The sequence below is a fragment of the Musa acuminata genome, chromosome BXJ1-9 (assembly GCF_036884655.1).
Source record: "Musa acuminata AAA Group cultivar baxijiao chromosome BXJ1-9, Cavendish_Baxijiao_AAA, whole genome shotgun sequence".
NCBI classification, from domain to species: Eukaryota; Viridiplantae; Streptophyta; class Magnoliopsida; order Zingiberales; family Musaceae; genus Musa; species Musa acuminata.
In genome coordinates this window covers 47,012,068-47,036,112 of record NC_088335.1, presented here as the reverse complement: position 1 = coordinate 47,036,112, position 24,045 = coordinate 47,012,068, and the positions used below count along the sequence as shown (strand labels likewise).

The 24,045-nt window shown below is 36.2% G+C and overlaps 1 protein-coding gene across 2 annotated transcripts in view; it reads left to right on the top strand.

Moving 5' to 3' along the window:
- LOC103999188 (pantothenate kinase 1) overlaps positions 1–24,045 on the top strand; it is a 36,102-nt gene that overhangs the window by 7,194 nt on the left and 4,863 nt on the right. Inside the window, exons 4-14 of one of the 2 annotated variants that reach the window (XM_009420854.3) lie at positions 7,485–7,601; positions 8,095–8,214; positions 8,308–8,402; positions 8,480–8,573; positions 13,809–13,940; positions 16,939–17,051; positions 17,254–17,383; positions 18,622–18,744; positions 18,840–18,934; positions 19,007–19,100; positions 22,279–22,404. In XM_009420854.3, the coding sequence (XP_009419129.2) occupies positions 7,485–7,601; positions 8,095–8,214; positions 8,308–8,402; positions 8,480–8,573; positions 13,809–13,940; positions 16,939–17,051; positions 17,254–17,383; positions 18,622–18,744; positions 18,840–18,934; positions 19,007–19,100; positions 22,279–22,404 (1,239 nt within the window). The remainder of the gene's footprint in view (positions 1–7,484; positions 7,602–8,094; positions 8,215–8,307; positions 8,403–8,479; positions 8,574–13,808; positions 13,941–16,938; positions 17,052–17,253; positions 17,384–18,621; positions 18,745–18,839; positions 18,935–19,006; positions 19,101–22,278; positions 22,405–24,045) is intronic. The other variant, XM_065084193.1, reaches the window with a different exon arrangement.

Here is a 24,045-nt window from a genome sequence, read left to right as displayed (position 1 = left end):
CATTCCTAGTTCTCTTCAAATGAAATCAAAGCACAAGATTTTCAAAACTTTTAGTTTCAAAGCACAACATTCTTAATTTGGACACATCACATACCAAACAGTAATGATACCATAAAAATCTGAGATAACTTTTATCATAATAGATGTTTACAGCCAGTACATCAGAAGTGAGTATCATAAGAAGTTTACAACAACAACAGGTGTTCAATAAGTTCATTGATGAGGTGGAAAATTAAAGTGCCTAAACAAGGAGTCAAATTGACTATGAATTTGCTGCAGCTCAGATAGGATTTGATCTTGTCTTTGTTCAATCCGTTCTTGTCTCTGTTCGAATCGATCCAGACGAATCCCAATTTCTTCGATGGATGTATGAGTTTGCTCAACTGGATGTGTTTCCTCAAAGGGAAGGGTCGGAGGAGATTGAGTACCCCTAAATACTGGTGTTTCCGGTTCTGGTTCAGATTGAGGGTGATCAGTCCTTCTAGGGAGTCTAACCCAGTTACCGTTTCTATAGTAACATCTTAGTCGGTGAAGTAGATTTTTGTTTATTATGCTGAATCGATCTACTTTCATTACTTCTTCTTCTGGTGATATTAGAATGTCGTAAGCTTTTATTATTCTAGTGATTATACCACCATATGGGAGCATCATATCTTTCTTAGATAATTCTAACATATTTTGTTGAATAAGATAGCCAAGACAGATGTCATGTCCCTTCATGATTGAGTACATAGTTCCTAATTCTAGTTGACTTATTTCATCATGATGGTATTGTTTAGGAAGAATTATACTAGTCATGATATAATGAAGTATCTTAGTGTTCAAAGGCAATAGATGTTCACAACTTTTAGGAACCAATGCTATGTTAGGATTGGCAAAGATTGTTTCTAAGTCTTCAACATAGGATGTTCCAATACTTTCATCATCCCATGATCCTCTAAAGTAGAGTCCTATGCTTTTTATGGGAATGCCTATCATATCACAAATGAACCTATCAGTGATTGAGATGTGTTGTCCCAAAAGATAGGTGGACATCCTTCCTTCATCATCTATTTGTATGTTATTGTAAAATAATCTAACAAGCCTAGGATAGATGGGTTTGTTAATCTGCAAGATTGGAAGTAGACCTAGGTTTGCAAACCATTGGATGGTCTCTAAGTCTCTTAGTTCATTTAGATCTACGTATTTTCCCTTACTGATACATCTAAGTTCGAAAGAGGGAAATTTTTCAGCATGGTATTTCGAATCGAAAAGAGTGAAATCAAACTCTTCTACTAATCTCCTCTTTCCCTTGTCCCTTGAGGATCTTCTAGATCCCATAACTACTGCTGTTTAGAGGGATGATGATGAGCTAGAGTAAATGAAGAACAAAACAGAATTTAAGAGCTTCTTAGAGAGTACCTTTGTGAAATCTTCAAGAGAAGGAAGGATTCTTGATGTTTTGCTCCGAAAAGGGAGGTATTTGGAAGGCTTAGAGGAGTGAAATGGGAATGGAGGAGACTTGGAAGAGTAGAGGAGGAAATGGGAGTGAGTTGGGGTCGGTTCCATAGCCGGCCCTAGTGTGGGTTTAAAAAGGCAGAGTTGCGGGCGGTTGCACCTCTGGCTGGAGCGGTGCAACCTCTGGCAACCCGTGATAGCTGGAGGTGCCACCGCCAGCTGGAGAGGTGCCACCGCCTGCAGCCAGTGAGCACCTAATATGATTTGATCAGGGAGCCTTTGCCTTGAGGAGAGTTTCAGAGCAATTAATGTTTGTTACATGATTTCGTATGAGTTTTTATTTAAGGAAGAAGCTCTTGTACGATCAAGATAGATCTTTTAACGTGCATACGTATGTTGATAGTTTGTTTGGTATCCCTTTTAAGATCATGACATATTTAGTTTCTTCATGATACAAGAATTAATTCGTAGATGATAGTGTTAACGGGTTTTGAAGATCAAGGGGGTATGTGAATTTGGATATCATATGTTTCTAATAAGGTTGTATCCAAATCGTATTTGTGATTTCATAACTTCCACTTGTTACTGTTGCGAGTTCCTTTTTGATTCTTGGTTTCTGACCATCGAGAGTCAAGGAGCAGAATATTATTTCTTACTCCGGCCTAAAATTTTAATGTTTTTATAGGAAGGGATGATCTTTAGGAACCCATTTGCTTTTGGGTGCCTCATAAATATATCTACATTTCTTATCATGTTGCATAGAATTTGTCATGGTTCCTTTAGGAACCCAGATTAGTTTGTTTGGACTTATTTTCTTGAATGGACAACAATGTGTCTTGTGTCCAGATTTGCAACAAAAGTTGCACTTGGTTTGGTGTTGAACATGTAAGATGGAGCCTTTTATGGAGGTGGTTGGATTTTGGTGAGGACTTCTCACAAATCCAATTCCGCTCCTTTTTGGAATGTGACCCTTGTTTGCAAGGATCATGTTTAATGACTTGCTACCAACCTCGAATTTCTTCAAGGTGTCCTTGAGTAGCAGGTTTTCTTTTTGCAAAGTTTCTAAATCATGACATTTGATACATGAATTTAAACTATCATGATGTTCGACTTTTAACTTATCAAACTCACAAGTAAGACTATCATCCATCTTTTTCAGCAATTTATATTTTCTACTTATACTCTTGCATTCGTCAAATAAGTCATTGAAAGCATTTAATAATTCATCGAAGGATAAATCAGCATCTATTGAATTTGTTACCTCATCTTCGATGGCCATTAAGGCGTAATGAGCAACTTGCTCGGTGTTGGACTCCTCTTCCTCAGATGCGCTCGAATCATCCCATGTTGCTTGGAGCGCCTTCTTCTTTGTTGTTCTTTTCTTGACTTGGGGACAATCACTCTTGTAGTGTCCCGGCTTTTTGCATTCATAGCAGATTACTTGGTCCTTTTTGGGTTCAAGTTTATTTTTTGCATCATTCTTAAACTTGTTTCTTTTAAAGAACTTTTTAAACTTTCTTGTTAGAAGTGCCAAGTCATCATCACAGTCCTCATCACTTGAGTTTTCTCTCAAGTGGCATTCTGAAGTTTTGAGTGCCATATCCTTCCTGTTCTTTGGAAGGATGTCTTCTTGCTCTTCATGAGCTTTACAAGTCATTTCGTAGGTCATTAATGACCCGATTAGTTCTTCAAGAGGGAAATTTCGCAGATCTTTTGCCTCTTGAATAGCGGTGACTTTAGGATCCCAACTCTTAGGAAGGGATCTTAGTATCTTATTAACAAGCTCAAAATCCGAAAAGCTCTTTCCGAGTCCTTTTAGACCGTTGACGACATCCGTGAAACGGGTAAACATGTCGCCAATGGTTTCACTCGGTTTCATCCGAAAAAGTTCGAAAGAATGTAACAGCAAATTGATTTTTGACTCTTTTACTCTACTTGTGCCCTCATGGGTCACTTCGAGCGTGTGCCAAATATCAAACGCAGTTTCACAAGTTGAAACACGGTTAAACTCGTTTTTATCAAGTGCACAAAATAAGGCATTCATAGCCTTTGCATTAAGAGCGAAAGCCTTCTTCTCCAAATCATTCCAATCGATCATTGGAAGAGAAGACTTTGAAAAACCATTCTCGACAAGATTCCAAAGATCAATGTCCATAGAAATAAGAAAGATTCTCATTCGGGTCTTCCAATAGGTGTAGTCCGTCCCATTAAACATGGGTGGACGTGTAATGGAATGACCCTCTTGGTTTCCGGCGTAAGCCATCTCTCTTGGGTTTTAATCCTTTTGAGAGTTAACCAGGCTCTGATACCAATTGTTAGGATCGAGAGCACTAAGAGGGGGGGGGGTGAATTAGTGCAGCGGATATTTTTCAGCGATAAAAAAAAACGAAAGCTGCGTTCGTTCGATAAAGACTATTTTGATGCAAAAGCCGATTCTAAGATTACTTATGATTAAGTGCAGTTTACGTTTAAACACAGTTAGCGTCTAAACGCAGTTTGCGTCTAAATGCAGATTGCGTCTAAACTCAGATTGCGTCTAAGCGCAGTTTGCGTCTTAGCGCAGATTGCGTCTAAGCGCAGATTGCGTCTAAACGCAGATTGCGTCTAAGCGCAGATTGCGTCTAAACACAGTTTGCGTCTAGGAGCAGTTTAAACAGAAGTATAAAGATAATGTGCTGCTGTTGTACAGCTCAAAAAGTAATCTGCAACAAACAGATTTACGTCTAGACGCAGATTTACGTCTAAACGCAGATTTACGTCTTAAACGCAGATTTACGTCTGAACTTTGAAACTCGTTTGTATACTCGCAGAAGGCAGTATGCAGTTGAAATCAAGACGTAAACGTGAACTGAGATCTGATGATTGTGCGAGGAAAGCCGATTTACGTCTAAATGCAGTTTTACGTCTAAATGTTGAAACTCGTTCGTAAAATTGTAGAGGACAGTTTGCAGTTATCAATAGGATCAAAATGTAAGTGTAAACTGCAAAGAAACTCGTTCGTAAAAGCACGGAAGACAGTTCTGCAGAATCAAACGTAAACGTAAACTGTAATGTACGAAAATACGAATTTACGTCTGAATGCAGATTTGGAAGAACAGCACTTAGAACTTGTTCATGAAAGCGCAGAGAGCAGTAGTAATGAAGGAGGTTTGCAGTAATGATAAAGTGCTAAAAAATAAACGCAAACCAGAGATTTAGAGTGGTTCGGTCAGTCTTGACCTACTCCACTTTTGGCTTCCTCCACCGACGAGGTCGCCGACGTCAACTAGGGGCCTTCCTTCAATAGGCGAAGGCCAAACTGCCCTTTTACAGTTTCTCTCCTTTTGACAGGCTCAGGAGACAACCTTTACAGACCTTTCTCTCCTCACTTTTCAACTGAAAACTTGAAGAACAGAAGGAGGAGACTTAAAGGCTTTACAACACTTTTGAGCTCTTAGAATCACAGAAAAGATCAAGATTTCGGTGTAGGTCTGTATCTTTTCAGTGCTGAATGGGTGGGGAATTTATAGGCCCCAACCCAATTCAAATTTGGAGCTCAAAACAATCAAATCCCGGAATTCTGGGATCAGGCGGTTGCACCTCTTGACTGGAGAGGTTGCACCGCCTGGCAGAGCTCGAAGACCGAGCTCAGGCGGTGCCACCTCTCTGCCAGGGAGGTTGCACCGCCCAGTCTTGCTCGAAGACTGAGCTCAGGCGGTGCCACCTCTCTGTCAGGGAGGTTGCACCGCCCAGTCTAGCTCGAAGACTGAGCTCAGGCGGTGCCACCTCCCGGCTGGGGAGGTTGCACCGCCCAGTCTCGCTGGAAGGCCTAGCCCAGGCGGTGCCACCTCCTGGCCTGGGCGGTTGCACCTCCTGGTGCAATCAGGGTCCGAATGGTTCATTCCATTCGGCCCAATTTCAGTCTTTCAGGGGCCCAATTGCCCCAAGATTAAGCCAATGGGATCACCTCCCATTTTCCAACTTAATCAACGTGCTAACTACGATTAAATCTAAGACAACTTCTGCAGCTTTACTTCGGTGCGTCAATCGCTCCTTCCGGCGAGTTTCCGGCGAACTTCCGTCGATCATCCGATGAACCCTCGGTGATGCTCCTGCGGACTTCCGGCAAACTCCTAGACTTTGCGACGATCCACTTGGCAAGTTCCGACGAGCTTCGCTTGGCAAGCTTCTGGACTTCTCGGATCTGTTCTCGCAGAACCTCCGACGACCGTCCGAACTTCCGTCGAACTCTCGAACTCCCAACGTGATCATGAACTTGACTCCGGCGCAACTCTTGCTGCTTGTCTATCTTTCATCGTAGTTAATCCTGCACACTTATCTCAACACATAGATTAGACAACAAATGACAATTGACTTCATCATCAAAATCCGAGATTCAACAAAGAGAAGTATCATGAATAATATATATATATATATATATATATATATATATATTTCATGTATTCAACGATAAATAGATGTAGATTATTATGATTCATGCACCATATGCTAAGTGTAGTATGATATGTTCACTCCAAAGCCATATATTGCTGAAATTGTTGCTTAAATTCAACTTTAAAAAAACAGGTAGTTGTTTATATCCTTACATGGTTTTGTTTATTTTCCTTACTTAGTGTCTTGTTTTCTGGACACATTATCCATCATTTTTTTCACAAATGATAAGTGGTGAGAATATGATAAGACTCAATAGACCTTGTTATGAAACAATAAAAGTCTAACTGACATCTTCAAATTTTCAGGTAAGGTTCCAAACCTTCAAGTTTTGTTAAGTGGATCTAGCTCCACTACCATTAGATCAATGTATTTTAAGTGTACATTATCCATCATCAAGTTACGCTCAAAACTTTGACAATTAAGGCAACACATAGTAGCAAAGAGAATGCATAAAAATAGTTTACATAGAGAATCTACTTAGAAAGACAACCATAACCAAGGATTGCCTTTTTGGGTACCAAACCCGTTTCGGCTATTTTTGGGACCGGTGAGTATCAGTCTATACCGGTATATTGACACATGGTATGCTGGTGTGTATCGGTGGCTTGGTGAAGAAGAAAAAGGGGGAGAAGGGGAAGGGGCGGTGGAGGAATAGAGGAGGAAGGAGGGAGGAAGGAAGTAGAAGAAAGAAGAGAAGGAAAAGAGCAGAGTGAAGTGGCAGCGGCAAGACAACGGTAGTGTCAAAGTGGCAGCAGCAGCGGCGAGGAAGCGTCGAAGTAGTAGTGGTGAAGCGGTGATGGCAAGGTGGCAACATCTTATGCAAGAAGAGGGTTCGCGAATGCAAGCCCTAATCCTTTTCTTTTTATTTTTTAAGGCTGCTTTGGATAGGGCCCCACCAATTTTTTGAATTTTTTTATTATTTTAACTAGATTGCCCGAAACAGGAGGTCCACATATCAGCCTATGCCCGGATTGGTACGTACCGTTTTGGGTGATACAGCAAACGTAGACCATAACAAAGAATGAAAATTATGACATTTTGTTCAGAAACAGACATATGCCAGATTGAACAGAACTAAACTTTCATTTGTATAAGAGAAACTTTACGAACACATAAAATAACATTTATAATGTTTCACCGCTGCCCATATTGACAATGCTAAACTTTCAATTATCACAATTGCCACTGACTAACTAGCCCTTTTCCTTTGTTTCTTTAGGACCTTATGCATGTAGGAATAATCTGTATAAGTCGGACTCACAACAATGGCACTCAATTAATTTTCATATAAATTTTGATAAGATACACTGGTGTTCTCAATTGACATGCTCTTGAATAAAGAAAGTAGAGAGAATAAAAGTTGACATGATCTATGCTTTTTTATTTGCCACCATTATCGAGTCTCTTATCAAGCAATCTAGTAAAAAGCTCTCATCTCAACTTTAAAATTGGGACACCTAGACATGTTAATAATGGTAATTGTTCGACATAGATTTTAAATGCTTAAATGCCTCTCTTATACTAGAATATTGCATACTGTTCTCCTTTTAAAAAAATTGTAGCTGAGTGATTGGACCTGGTTTTCTATTAATGTGTTCTCAATGCTTGATTAGGCTACAGGTGGTGGAGCATTTAAATTTACTGGCAGATTCAAGGAGATGCTAGGTGTCAGTCTTGATAAGCTGGATGAAATTGATAGTGTTGTAGCCGGAGCCAACTTTTTGTTGAAGGTCTACTGCTGAAACTCTCATATGATTCTTGTGTTACTGATTTGCATTACAATATAGTAGTCAATTCTTTTACTAATGATTGATCAGGTTGATTATCCCATTAAATGAGTTGCGTCTTCTTTCTTTGTGAAATTGATGTGTTTTTGTATTAGTGTTATACTTTTAGCATTGATGATAACACTTAGAGACTGCAGGTCTTCTCATTGCATATCATGTTGTACTGTTAAACATGGTGAGTGGAATGTCAGAACTCAGGTAAGCAAATTTAAAGCTGAATAACTCTGCTTAAACAACTAATGTATTTGTTATACTGCTCTAATCATAACTTTATAGATCAGAATTTTTTTTGCTAAAGTAATGTTTTTCTACTACTTTGCTGGTACTGTATCAGTCAAATAAGCATAAATGTTTCTACATGTATGATATTGGAACAATTCTTCAGGAGTTTTGATAGCTTCTTTAGATTAAATCATTAACTGTTATTTATGGGCAGGAAATCCCTGGAGAATCTTTTACACACATGGATGGGAAAAGGCAACCTGTAGAAATTGACAGAAACAACTTATTTCCCTACCTCCTTGTCAATATTGGTTCAGGTGTCGGTCTCATAAAGGTAACTTGCATATGGTACTATTTTGTGATACTTCAACCAACCATTTGCTAATTGCATAAATCCAATAAGGTGTTTGCATATAATGGTATGCAGGTTACAGGAAACAGGAAGTTTGAACGGGTAACCGGAACACATATTGGTGGTGGCACAATGTTTGGTTTAGCAAAACTTTTAACAGGTTGCTTGAGGTAATTTTGCTTCCAGCATATGCTTTTATTCAAAGGTTTTGATTTGGTTTTGAATCATGTAACCTGAATGTGTACAGTTATGATGAATTCTTGAAGCTGAGTCAGCAAGGGGATAATCTAGTACTTGACTTAATTGTGAAGGATATCTGTGGAGATTTAGTTAGTGAACAGGTATGAGATTATATAATAAAGTTTGCTAGTTAAAGTATGATGGCCAGTATGCTTGCTGTACCAGGCATATCATCAATTTTAATGGTTGAAACTGGAGGCACCAAACAGTAGGTCCACTGTTTGATACCCCTATCATTTTTAATTTTTCCTTGAAATTTATTCTTTTTATTTTTATTTTCTATCTTCTTATGCTCCTCTCTCTCTCTTTCATTCTTTCTCAGTCTCTTTCATGGATCTACAGTACCCACCCCACCATGTCATTGCCAATACCCCACTGCATTGTTGCTTCCTCTCCCGCTTCTAGTGCTCCTCGGTTTCCTCCTCCTTACCTCCTGTCTCCTCAATACCTCCTCTGTGATTTCTTCCTATCTCTCCGCTTCTCCTCCTCTACCTTTTCCTCTTTCAACTTTGCCTCTCCTTCATTCTCTGCTTCTCCTCCCCTTCCACCTCCTCCTCCTCCTCGGCTCATCCTCGCCTTTTATCAATCCTCTTCCTTCCTCCTTTTCTCTCCTCCTCCCCTCCTCTCTCCCTTTTTCTCTTGGTCTGGGTGATACCAACTCACAGTAGTGTTGGGAGATGGGGTTTAGATCATGATTTTAGACCTTGTGTTTTATTCTCGTTTAGCATGTCATTGTTTGTTGTGAACTTAGAACCAAGGTATGCAATTTCGAATAATACCGTCTGGTACGGGCGGTATGTACCGGTCCGTCAGCTTATCGGTACACGGACCGCCCGTTACCAGACGGAATGAAATATATATATATATGTATATATATATATATATATATGTATATATATATATATATATATATATATATATATATATATATATACCGAGCGGTATATCGCTCGGTATACAGTTTCGTACCGTACCGAGTGAACGTCGAAACTCCGGTACGATACGAAATTGCATACCTTGCTTAGAACAATCTAGTAACATGAGAAATAGTTTATAATCTTGTTAAGTCCAACAAATGGACCATGACCTTCATATATAGTTGCTTAACTGTTCCCAAACATCTTGGATCAGTTATACACAATTTGCTGTTCCCTAATATCTTGGATTGATTATATGGACTCTTTCTTTCTTTTAATATCTATTGAGGTCCATGAAACTGGACAATCCAATTGTCATCGTATTCTTTACTAATTATCCATTTGATCTTCTTCTACCCCTCCTATTATCTCTGATATCACTGTCCTTGTCCTATCAGTGCATTTGTGGACCCTTAATAGATGTTTTGGTCAATGTTTCTTGTTCCAGAGAGTTATCTCATCATCCTCATCTATCATAAATTATCCCTTCCACTATCAACTCTTACCAAAAAGAATAGATTGTTATATAACTGATTAGTGAAACTTTCATTTTAATCTAAGGTGTATTCTACATTGTACTTTAACATTTTAAATATCTTAATTTAGAGAAGTATTTTTTTCTTCAATCTTTGCATATGAAAATTAGTTCCTCAATCTCAAACTATAGTTCCTAGTATCAAGCTTTTTTTTTTTTTTCTGAATTTACTTGACTGCATATTTTAGATGTGCTCTCTTTCTGTGATATAAGTTAAACTTAGATCCATCTTGGTCATTAATTAAATCCGTTGTCTACCAGAGTAATTTAGAGGTTCTTCTAGTATTGGTGATTATAAAATTTTCTTTAATGAAACTGTGCACTATGGGACTTCATCATAAACAATTCTAATAAGTTTTATTCACCATGGATAAGAAGGTAAGGGACTTGAGGTTTGCTCTTGATACAACCCTGTAATAATAGAAATTTTACTCATTATCACCTTTTCTTGTTTTTACAATAGCAAAAACTTGTTAATTCATGTTACGATTACAAGGATGTTTTATTCCTCTCTAGATTAAAATTTCTCTCATTATTTCTTTAATAACTATATTAAAATTTTCCATGTTTGTTAAAATAGTTTAAGATTTTTTACTTCTCTTCTATCTAAATTAACAACACAAAATTAATTTTGGAATAATTATCGTTTAATCTTGGTTCATTCACTCTCAACCAAAGTTATATATGATTGCCCAACTTAATTGCTTGATGAGTTGTGAAGTTCTATGTATCCTTTGTTCTTACAGTATACCCAAATGCTACACCTTCAATTGTAAGGTGGCATCCTTTGTAGTTGTTTAAATTTTGATTGTAACTACTTAAGCAAATTGATTTTCAATCTTGTAAACTTTTGTATGGATAACATCAAAAGCTAGGTCCTTGCTAGTTGCATCTTATCTCATAATTATTGCACCTCCTTGATCTTAGTTTTAGCACTTAATAAGTTAATGTTTAACATTTTCTTTATCTTCAATTACATTTGGATTTTATCACTCGTTAACTTTTACACTTTCAAGATGCTTCATTACACTTATTTTCCCCAAGAACTTTAGCCAATTTTTAAAGTCTTTAGTCATCAATCTTCACACTATACTAATGTCAGCTTCTTCCAAGTTTCATCTATGCTAGGAAGTTGGGCTATATTATAGTCTTATGTTAGGTTTGTTTGAGTTAGATCAGAGTTTGATTGTAATCTTTATAAGTTCAGAAGGTTTTAAATCTTAGTTCGATACTGGATTTGGTGATCTACTAGACTGACATAATACTCGTGTACTTCATAGTTCATACCACCTATTATTAGCTGAAGAAAATATTAAAAATTTAAATACTGATCAGTACCAGACCATATGGTCTGATGTTGATCCTTGCTTGGACCAGTAAATACCAGTCGGTACATGATCCTTGCTCAGACTAGTAAACACTGGTTGCTACAATACATATCAACCAATATTTGAAACCTTATTATTGGTAATATTTGGTGTGATTTTTTTGATATTTTATCCTTCTAAAGTATAAGATCTAGTGGGTCTTTATTGTAAGTGAGTCTGTCTTAGACAAGTTAAATTAAGTAAAAACTCTATCTAATTATATACTTGCATTTTGAAGAATTTTATTTAACTTAAAGCTGAAGGAATCATTTGTTATAAATGTCATTTAACTTCTCTTGTGTTGAGTGAATGGCACTGAGACCATATATGATGTTTAAGTTTTCTTCATCATTGAGCCCTTCTTTTGATTGGGCATCTCTCTCTTGTCCATCCCTATCTTTCTTGTTTTTTTTTTCTCTTCTCTTCCTCTAATTCATAGGCTCTTTCCTCATTTCTCCATTGTTGATCCAAAGAAACTGCATCAGAAATACATGCTCCAGTGATTGATCAAACATATGGTCTCACCATTCTCTTCTTTTTAGCCCAGAATGGAAAAGAAAAACTTTACCAGAAGTAGAAATGCTAGTGTAGTATGGTTCAGAGAAGATAGGAAAGCAAGCAGGTGGATTGTAGCTCCGAAAGACAAACAAATTTTTGTCCATTAGCTTTCATTCTGCTTCTAAAGCTTCAAATATTCTATCAACATATGGCACATGGAGATAATTGTTTCCTATGAAGATTCTTATTTCAGTTTGCCTGAACTGACTCACTTTTATGTAATAGAACTTTTTTTAGTCATGGTTCAAAATTTCAATGCTGGACAATTACCAAATATTAGTCCTTTGTGGCGGCCATGGATAGGTGGACATATGTGATGGCCATGGATGGTGACCATGAGGGTCTCGGGGATGATGCCAACATTGATTTCGAGCTTGTAAGAAGAATTTGTGGAATCTTGAAAGCATCGATACATGTATGAAGTGGTCATGAGACAACATTCTAGAGATTCTTAATATTAAGACAATCCCTGATGTGGAGAGACTTGAACCATATCTCTGTATCATTAATTGAAGATAGGACACTCAAATATCTAGAGACTCTCCATTTCATTCTATGAACATAGAATATTCACATTTTAATACTGATCAATATATTGTGTTCGTCATGTAGGTCATCCCAATGAGGATGATATGAAGTGCTAGAAGTCATCCGACAGCAAGAGGGAAACAAGAGGTCTACCACATGATTAAATTGATGAATTGAATTCTAAGATTCGGAATCAAATTGTTCAATTACTAGTCAAGATGTTACAATGTAAGCTGCTTCTGGTTAAGGGACCAAATTCTTATAGTTTGCCTTTCTAAACCGAATTTATCTATCATAGATGAATGCATATCTCAAGGTCACAGAGATCAAATTTTATAAGGTTTGTTGTGTTGGTTGCAGATGAAAATTAGTTGTTCAATTCAACAGATCATAGTGCATGCACCACAATGCATTATTGATTGCTGGAGCTCCTTGTGTTGATCATGGACTTAGACATGTGAATAACTTAAGGACAAGATAGTGAATTATGCAAATCGATTACATCTATATTAGGTTCGTTTACTGTCTAGTTGGATCTAAGTTGAGTTCATTTGAGCTAGATCTGACTTTGAATTTTTTTTTTATTTCTAATGATTTTAGGGGTTGATTTTGATGATACTCTTGTTAAGTTTTGACAGTGATATTAAAGAATGTAGAACTTTTCACCATAGAAATAGGAGTCTGTCTTAGGTAGGTGTAGACTATGCAAACTTTGTTTGATTTTGTTTCCTTCTGAAAGAGTTAAGTTGGCTTAAGAGCCCGAGAAATCTAATAAATGGGCATTCAGCTTCTTTTTGAAACATGTGATTTATTTTGACATTTATTATGATTCAGTTCAGTCATATCTTGAATTTTTTACTGATTTTATATTTTATGTTTCTATTTTAAATTTATGATCTTGGACTAACCTCTCTAATGGCAATCCTCATGCTAAAATCTTAGTTGTCACTGAATTTGTTCACTAATGTTGTGGGTCACATTTAGTGTGTTTTGAAATGTATTATTGATGCAACATGTTACTTCATAATGATGATCTTGCTCCATTGTATTTGATAATGGTCTATTATTTATGTTTGTTTTGACAAACTTTTATGCTAGTTCCCAACTAACTACTGTTTTGCTGCTGGGACAGCTCTGAACAGATATAAAGTTGCAGATAAAAGATAGAACCTAATTCTATAAAGGAGGAAGACATGTTATTTATTATGTCATGGATGCTCAAGATAGTTATGCTATCTAGTAACGTATTGGATGTCATGAATAGATGCTTAGTTTCATAAATTATCTGGTGAATCACTGGCTCAAAATATTATATATATATATATATATATATATATATATGACAAGTGGCAATTTATAATACTTATGGTAGTCCAACATCGTCTTTTTTGTACTTATCTAACTGGGTTATGTCTAACCAAATTGCCCCAGCAAGGTCTTTCTGCATCAACCCTTGCTTCAAGCTTTGGGAAGGTGATAACATCAAAAAGGACACTTTCAGATTACAAACCTGAAGATCTTGCTACTACATTGTTGAGTGCTTTTACTTATAATATTGCACAAGTATGTATGGCTTTCTCAGTTTATTGTATGCTTGAGTAAATATTTTCTTTTTGAGGAAAGGTTGATCAAGCCAGTCAAATCTTGATTTGAGATTATTATTCTCACCTACTTCTTTTCTAAACATTGAAATTAAGTTTTGATTAGTAGATAGTATTTTAGGTTTATTGCATGTAATTCATGCTCCAAGAATTTTGGTACACACAATTTTAGTTTAACACTTTGTCATAAAAGCTTATCCAGTTTCTTGCACTTGATTATATAGTTTATCTATTTTGAACGAAGGCCCTTGCTTTGGTAAAACCTCAGTCAAACAATCAGCCTAGAATTTTCTTTGGCTTTTAGTCAAGTGTATGAGTCTCTTTATTTTTTTATGGTATAATCCTTGCATGCCACAACAATTCCAGAATGCAACAGAAATGCATTTGCCAAAAATAGAAACCAACATAATACCTTGAAGACTTGGACACTTTCAGACAACAAATATATTAGATTTAATGTTTTCTATCACACACCTTGTTTTTGTGTTAGAACATAATTATTCTTTTCTTGGCCACTTTTACAAATTATACATCTATATCTTCTGTTTACTAGCTACTCTTGATTTTTTGACAGGTATTCTCTTAGATTTATCCACTTGAATTTGTGAATCTAAATAAATATGCTTTCCATGAAAAAGATGAACTAATACATCTATCAATTCTGATGGCATATAGTAGTTCATTTTAACTAGTGGTTGGCCAACTAAAATATTCCACAAGGACTTGGCGGAAGATAAAGATAAAAGGAATTCGGAAATTAAGTATATGTAGAGGGTGGGCTTTGATACAATAAAGTTGTTCCTTTACAAACTGGAAAACAGAGACCCTCCCCACACCTCACATTGTGGGAGCGTCGTGCACCGTATATGCCCATCACAATCTGGAGAGATGAAATGAGACCAAATTTTTTCTTTTTGTTTTCTGGCAGTAGTTCTGTTAGATATTGTTGAGTACTAGATATTGAAGTTATTTTGCAAGTATGTTAACTTTATCAATCGCTGATATTCTTCCTCTTTTTTCTATTCTCTTTGTTAAACTTCATGGCTGGTAAAAATTTTTCATGTCCAGAGAATCATCTTTCCTTCATAAACTAAATTGACTTGATTAGATATCAAGGCAAAGACAAGAACTTTATTTAATTCCATCATCTCCTTTATTAAGAATGGTTAATTAAAAAGTGAATCTTTGAAGATATTTTACTATGTATGTTTTAAAAGCACCTAATAGCTTTTTTTCAAGCTTCATAGTTTGGTGATACTAAGAAAAAGATCCTGCCAGATCTAATACGTCATTTTCCAACATTCTTCTTTTAAGTGTCTAGGAGCTAGTAATTGTTTCATGACGAAGCATGTACCAACTTGGGCGGTACATACCTGTTCGACTCTCCACTAAGATGCAGCTCGCTCGAGTCCCCATCGGCACACCTCGGCATATCATTGTGTCGGTACACTAATATAGATTGGTATGTATGGTGCCAACAAATCTCCAAGATGGGTCTGGTACCCGAAATGACAAACCCTACAGCTGCAATAACTATATTAAAGGAATGATTATCTAGCTAAATATTCAGAAGTCTTTTGTTAAATTAGCATCCAATGTCTTATTGGAACTCCCCAAAAGCTATATTTTAAGAAATAAGTAGAAAAATGAATTGAACTATGAATTTTGCTCCCAAAACATGTTTCAATCAGTGAGTCAGCTGCAAAATAGTCTCCTACATGAAGAAGATTAAAACAAGGTGTCCCTATTTCCCATTTCCATTTTCCTATTTCCCAAAGATTAAAGGAGTTCTTTCTGTGAGACAATAAAACATTATTAGAGATTTGGGGAAGCATAATACTTGATAAAATATACTCTTTTTGTAATTTGTTGATGATACACTTCTTTTTGCTTGGCCTAGAAGGATTAAAATATTGGTTGTACAGGTATGTGCTGACCCCTAATAAATACCAAGTGTACGTATAATCTTGTACTTTTCTATTATACATCCTTATTTATTTATTTATTAATGCCTGGTGGTTCAGGTCAATATATATAGTAGCATATATTGACCTACCAGTCTAGTAGGTCATTGAAACTGGTAGTGCATCATAGGTAAATTTATGTTTGAGAAAATTATCTTTCTTGGCTATGGGAGTATCCCAATCTATCCCTAGGAGACCTACATACTGTAATTTCCAACTTCAAAATGTGATACAAGAAATGGAGGCTAAAATCTCTATTTTGTGCACATTTGAAGGCTAAAACAAAATAAATTAGAAAAAAAATGAGGTAACAGAAATACATCCAATCGGAAAGATAAACAAAGAAAATAACTCTTTTTATAAGTCTGAAGTGTGATACAAGCCGTAACTATTATGTGATTGTCCTAATCCATTCATAGGAAACCTACAAAGTGTAATTTCCAACTTCGAGCAATAAAGGAAATGGTAATCCTTGTTTTGTGCACATTTGGAGGCTCAACAGAATAAATTAGAAAAAAAATAATGAAGTAAAAAAAGATACAATCAGAAAAAACAAGAAAAGCAGAAAAATGAAAAACAACTTGTATATGTCCGGCATGGAGAATGTGATACAAAGCAAAACCTATTATGTCTGAGGATGATATCTTTTGTTCATCTTTATATCTGTAGATATCAGATTGCTTTTCTTGTAGCAGCATTCTTAATCTATCCATGTTTGAGAAATGATCTCTCTAGGCTATGAGATTGTCTTAATCTATTCCTAGGAGACCTACAGTGTAATTTCCAACTTCCACCAATATAAGAAACAATAATCCCTAGTTTTTGAACATATCAAGGCTAAAGCAGAATGAATTAGAAAAAAAGTGTAGTAAAAAAGAATACAAGTCAGAGAAAAAGAAAGAAAGGATGAAGAATGTGATAAAAAGACAAAAATATTATGTTAGAGAATTGATCAAAGACTAACTTGTGTTTTTCTTTATGATGTGTACATTTCAGGTTGCTTTTCTTGTAGCAGCGCTCTTAGGTTTTAATAGAGTTTTCTTTGGAGGATCTTACATTCGTGGACATCCCAGCACAATGGACAACATATCTTATGCTATTAGTTATTGGTGAGTATTCTATTGTGTCTCTCAGGACATTAATTAACGCTGTTCTTTGATCATCCAGCAATGATACTTGACGTATCATTTCTTTTTAATTTTACGTATTTTTACACATGAATTTTTTTTGAGAGCAACTTATAAAATTCTGAGTTGGAGCCTTGGAGGGATTATGTTTTTCGCCGGGCTTAGATTTTATTTTTGTGTTCAGGTCAAAGGGTCAAATGCAAGCAACTTTCTTGCGCCATGAGGGATTTCTAGGAGCTCTTGGTGCTTTAATGAGTTATAAGGAACTTGGTATCGAAGATATTGAAATGGTAGATGTACATTTGAACGATAAAGTAAGTCTCATTACAAATTAAAAATATATCCATTTTGTGTGGATATTCTCTAGATTATGTTTGTCATAGATTAGCATTGGCTGATGAAAACTGGCTTATGCTTAAGTTTATACTCGTTTCTTTAAGTTAGTTCATTTGTTGACATCTTTATTTTGACTGCACTGGTTTGTTCTGGAAAATGTCTTGGAAGATAGAGCCCCTCTCTCTGTAGTTTGGCAGAATAATATTTCTGTAAAAGTTTAAGTTTCAATATCCTTGAAGATATAAACAAAGTAGGGATTGAAATGTGGTTGTACTATCAAGATTGTTTGTATTATTTTCTTTTTTGCTCTCTTTATAGTACTTTTAGGCAATAATTGCTTCTACTTCAGTTCTCTTGATTTTCCCTTCTATCTCAGTTATAGATAGTCCAAGTGCATTTTATGATTCTTCCAAACAAGGTTCGTTGTATCGTACCGTACCGGCGTTTTGACCCGGGCTCGGTATGGTACGGTACCGGTATATCGGACGGTACATCAGGGCGTATTGAGCGGTACGCCCTGGTGTACCGAATATTTTTTTATTTTTTCATACTATAGCAGTGCTACAGTATAATATTATAGTACTGTAGCGGTACCGGGCGGTATGCGTACCGGTAACCTGTTGGACTGATACGTACCGCCAGATATGGGCGGTACGCTTCGGTACGACAGATCTTGCTTCCAAGAACAATTAACAGTACCAATCTGTTTGATTCCAACAAACTGGACTCATTTGTTTTTGGTTTTCTGATTTCTTTAGTTATTGGTAATTATGCTAAACAAAGCAAGATTCTCGCTTAATTACAGCTTGTGTCAATGGGCTTGATTCTTTAGATTAATCAAGCTGAATGTGGTTATCAAGTGAATGATGCCTTCTGACTCATAGTCCTTGCTTAAGATATTCCTTTCCATGTGAAACATGGAGCATTGACCATAATAACTTCTAGGTGCTCTTTGATTTACGATTTGGGAGTATAATATTATGTCTGGTCATGTTGTCCTTTTATCCCCTTTTTGTATAGAGCATGTTTTACGTACGGAACTGAAGCAATGAATGGTTATGTTCTGCATGTTATTTCTCTTCTAAGTTGTCTTAATCGTTTGGTACTAATATTATTAGTTAAAACTTAAAAAATATAATTGATCATTTCCACTTTAAGAAAATAAAGAAAGCCTTAGATATGCTCTTACATTTTAGTTTTGTCCCTATTTTGACAGGAAGACCAAGATTTACATGAACCTTCCTCAAATTCTGATGAAAGTGTGACAACTGACCCCAATGAACACAACATATTTCCATATCTTCTTGTCAATGTTGGCTCAGGTGTTAGCATGATTGAGGTACTTCTTTAATATGAATGAAGTAATAGTTTAAACTTCTATTGATGACTAAGTTTTCTTTATAACATAGAAATTAATGCGAAGGCATGAAGCAGGTGATCGGGAAATGGAAATTTGAACGTATTATTGGGACACATCTGGGAGGTGGTACTATACTTGGCCTTGCAAGACTGTTGACAGGGTGTACAAGGTAGCGTTTGATTGAAAAGTTCCATTCTTTATATTATTTTGCCTTTATGTATTCCTTATCTCCTTTCTGCAGTTATGAAGAGTTCTTGGAGCTTAGCCAGAGAGGTAATAATCTAGCAGTAGATTTGACTGTTGGGGACATATATGGAAAGGAGGGTTATCCAAAGGTATATTTCCCTCAGTATCTTCATTATAAAGCAGTTATGATCTACTAGAAAAATAGGTGATTCAGTATTAATCACTAATAATGACCATCATCAATTATTTTATCACTTATATTAACAATACAGGTGGCTTAATTAATTGCTCTATAAAAATTGAAAATAAAAAGCTCTTGAGACTTTCTGCAGTTTTTTTCGCATACCAAGTATTTCAAATTATATTGTAAACCTTCACCATATGAGATAGGGGTGAAATTCGGTCGGATAATACTCATCCAGATTTGTTTCCATATCCAGTTAGAGATGGAAATGGTTGCATAAGTTCATGTTTTGTCACATTTGTTCTATATTTGAATATAGCTATCTGAAATTTTTTGGAGATGAGCACAAATATGCTTCAGGTTCCAACCTCTTCAAGTTTCCAAATATATGAATATACCTTGCAATGTTGAATTTAGCCAAATTAATTGTAGAAAAGCTGTTATTTGATAGGTTTGTCTATGTACACTATATGTACTATTTTTGCATGCTTCTTTTGCTTTTTGTGTTTGCTTTAATTTTTTTCCCATCTGAGAACAATGATTGATAGTTTTGAATAGTTTCTTAATTATCTATATAATGTTATCGCGGACTCATTTGAGACATATTTTAATCCCATTCCAATTTGTATCCATTATATATCCAGTTCATATTCGAGGCCATTTAAGACAGATAAGGTTGCATCATTTACTATGCTTTGCTATGAGTAACCAAATTCATATCTGATTAAAAATGGATGATGATATGTTTCTTTTCTCTATTTAATCCATATCACCAATTTTTCTACTACATGGGGTACATGGCCTGCCATACTAATTTTAATATTTTGATTTTAGCTCCTTCAACATGATGTAATTTTTATCTCATATTTTGAATGGAGAATAGCGCTCTTTCTCTGAACTTGGTCAATTATATCTCTTCTCATTTAGTTCCCATTTCATCTTGGTTTTGATGAAATTTTAGAGATGCTTGTTTAAATTTAAGAGATGATAGTGTAACACCCCTGATTAGTCCCACATCGAAAGTGGACAAGATTAAGATTAGCTTATAAAGGTCTGATGAGTGTACTACTATAAATTTCAGCTTAAGCATTTTGGTCAGTGGTTTAGACCAAACGAAGTTGATAGGCTAGTTAGCCTATCAGGCTCGAGTCGTGACATTTGGTATCAGAGCCGACCTAGCATTTGGTCGGTGAGGGGTCCGAGTAGGAAAGTGCTACCCGTAGACGGAGTCAGAGGACTCGTCACGGCGTGGAGCCACCACTGGGCTACGCCTCACATGCACTATGCTAGGACCTGATCTAGATTATGTTGGGCCTTGACGCGGACGTCAAGCCTTTGAGTGGTATCAGAGCCGACCTAGCATTTGGTCGGTGAGGGGTCCGAGTAGGAAAGGGCTACCCATAGACGGAGTCAGAGGACTCGTCACGGCGTGGAGCCACCACTGGGCTACGCCTCACATGCACTATGCTAGGACCTGATCTAGATTATGTTGGGCCTTGACGAGGGCGTCAAGCCTTTGAGTGGGGGTGATTGTAACACCTCTGATTAGTCCCACATCGAAAGTAGGTAAGATTAAAATTGACTTATAAGGGTCTGATGAGTGTACTACTATAAATTTCAGCTGAAGCATTTTAGTCAGTGGTTTAGACCAAACGAAATTGATAGGCTAGTTAGCCCATCAGGCTTGGATCGTGACAGATAGTGCCTTCATATTACTATTCTATTAACTTTTTTTGGCACCTAGGATAACCTCACCCCAGAATGGGATAGAAACCTAGCAGCTTTTCAATCAAATCATATTTTGTTTTAGCCACCCCCAACTTAAATTAATGGTCCCAAAAACATAGTTTAACCTGAATGTCATTTTGTTTTGATGGGAATTTGTTTTATATCTTTTGCAACACTGTGATATTGAGTTTCTTTTGCCTGTTCATTCTGTCTCTAAACTTTTGATATTTCTTTTCCTTTCACTGAGAGGCTCTCTCATTAAATAAAATGTGATTATGAAAATTTTGATTTTTTTTTCTTTTTTGAGACTGATGTTGAGTTTCAATTGCCCAACCTACTTTGTGAATTTTTTAGACACCTAACTAACGCTCATCCTACAGTAGTATAAGATATCATTAGCTTTTCAATTTAATCATGTTGTACTTTGTCCATCCTCGATTTTAATTGTTGACCCTGATATCATGTTTTGTTGGGAATTATGACTGCCATATCTTCTTGGTAGGAATTTGTTTCTTCTTCTTCTTTTACTAATTGAATCTCATTTGCCCCTTCTTTCTATGTCCAAACTTTTTGTTTTTTTTTGTTCTGTTTGTTTTTTTCTTTCTCCCTGGGAGATTCTCTTGTTAAATAATATGTTATACTTAAAATGCATAGGATGAAAACCTAGGAGCAATGGCATTCCGAGTACTTCAAAGGAAATATATCAAAAGTTAATCTCAATGTTCTTTTCCTTAATTAAATTCTTTCTTCAATGCTCCAAAAACATATTACATTAAAGGGTGGAACAGGGAGAAGACTAGGTTCAAAGGCCAAACTGTTAGTGATGTCCACTAACGTAAATTCCATCTGATCTTTTAGCCAAACCCAATTAGTGATGTCCGCTCCACATAAATCTCTAAAATATTAATAACAGAATTCATGCCTATATCCCTATTTTTCACTATTTTCCATTGAACAACTGAAAAGAGGATCCTTCCTTGAAACACTAAACTCTTCAACTGTGACAGCCTTCATTTTGTCAAATGATTTTCAAGAATCCTACCCAAATAGTGTGAGATTATGGAAAAGCTAAAGGCTTATGGGATTGTGCTCTTCTACAACCTATATTGATCATTATTAGCTTATGATGGTCCTTATTGTTGGTATCCAATTCACCTTAGAGGCTAACATTAGTCCTTGTTTTTAAGTTCATAAGTAAGCAAAAGTGGTTGTTCTAGACTACATGACAACAATGACGCATTGGAATCAATCACAAAGAAACTTCTGTTTTACAGCACTTTTGCAGGTTCTTTTTAATTTTACAGATGTATATGTTATGAACCAAACCTAGCAAGTTTATGTGGTGCATCAATCATTTGTTCTTTTCTCTTATCACGTTTATCCATTGTAACTCACTTTTTCTTATAAAATCATAGCATGGTCTTCCAGCATCAACAACTGCATCTAGCTTCGGGAAGGTAACTTCAAACAAGCTTTCGGATTACAAAGCAGAGGATCTTGCTGCAGCTCTCTTGAATGCTTTCACATACAATATTGGACAAGTAAGTATAAGATGCTAGTCACAGCTGAACTTTGAAAATACCAGTAGGTTGATTTTACAAGCCCATAGGGAAATTCTTATTGGAAATAAGCTGTAAAATTTAGCTAGAAAGTAAAAAAGTGATGCCCAGAGGAAATAATCCCATATGCATCTTTCATCATATGTAACTTCTGTTTACTCTTGCATCAATATGGAAGTTTTCAAATTGAAAAAATTCAGCGCCCAGTAATTTGTTGCAAAGATTGTCATACCAAGCAGCTGTATTGTCAAGTCCCATGCTAGAAAGATAACAGTACATGCCATGCAAACCTGTGATAGAGGTGCAAACACATGACTAAACAAAATTTTTATCTGTAGTGTACTGATTGGTGCGTGGACATGCTAGCTAGCATGGCATGCACTTTTACAATGCCTGAAAGATATTGGTATGCTTTCATGTAATGGTACAATCATCCTCGACTTATAGATCTTCGAGCTTGTGTAATTTACCAGTTCCTTGAAAAATTATCTTCGGAAAAATGTAAATCTTGAGATTTGGTTCAATGAGCTTAACATAATAGCGCAAGTCAACTGGCATACAAGTGATTGAATCTGATAAAATGTCTTGCATTTACAAACAAGCATGTTTATGTACATAAAACCAAGCTTTTAAGATTTGATACTAGAACACTACAAGTAACTTGGCTAACTTGAGAGGGTCTAGGAGAGACTTTGAGGGGAAGTAGGTTGGGAGAAAGGGAGTGAAAAGATACGAAACTAGGGTGGAAAGACTGAAAGAGGGTGAAAAAGGAATTTTATAGGGAGGTCAAACAGGCCCTTAATAGGTACCTGTTGGATACAGTAACCAGAGGTAGGCCAGGTAGACGCTTCAATAGTCTAAACCTGGTGGTAAGCCAGGTTGCTAACGTTACCACCTAGCAACCTAAGTTTCAGATGGGACCAGGAGAAGTTGCTTGGTTCATGTCCCATCTAGCAACCTAAGTTTCAGATGGGACCAGGAGAAGTTGCTTGGTTCATGTCCCATTCGTTGGTCGGACTTGTAAATACATGATGGTCTGATCAGTTTTTGAGATATTGCAGAAAACTTTGATTTCTTCCTAAAACAATGTAATAAATATGTTTTTTTTTTTTTAATCATTGAAAAATATGGTCGACAAATGATACAATGCTGCAGCACCCTTTGGGTTCATTCTTTGGAATCTTTTTGAGCCAGATCAGCTCAAGAACTCTTTGGGTTCATTATGGCAATAAGACAACAGCTTAGGGTGTACCTTTTTTGTTCTATGATTTTTTGATGCATTTTCATTGTTAATTATAGTAACTCTTTCAGAGATTGAAGTCTTTTTAGACACAATGCTTAATAGCAGGAAATGATCCATGTAACTGATTCCAGACGCGGTGTTATGGCTTTTAGTTGTTGTGTATAGTATTTTTTGGGTTTATTTAATGTGTAAGAGTCCTGATATGGGTATAGGACATGAGAGTTAGTTGCTTAGCTATTAGCAGTGATAATATTTGAAGTTTCTTAGATGTTAGTTTTGTTTTAATTTGGACAGTAATGAGATTACCAGCAAATTGTATATTTCTCCTGCAAGTTCTCTTCATTAACTATATATATTGATGTGAACCTGAGGGCTCAAAC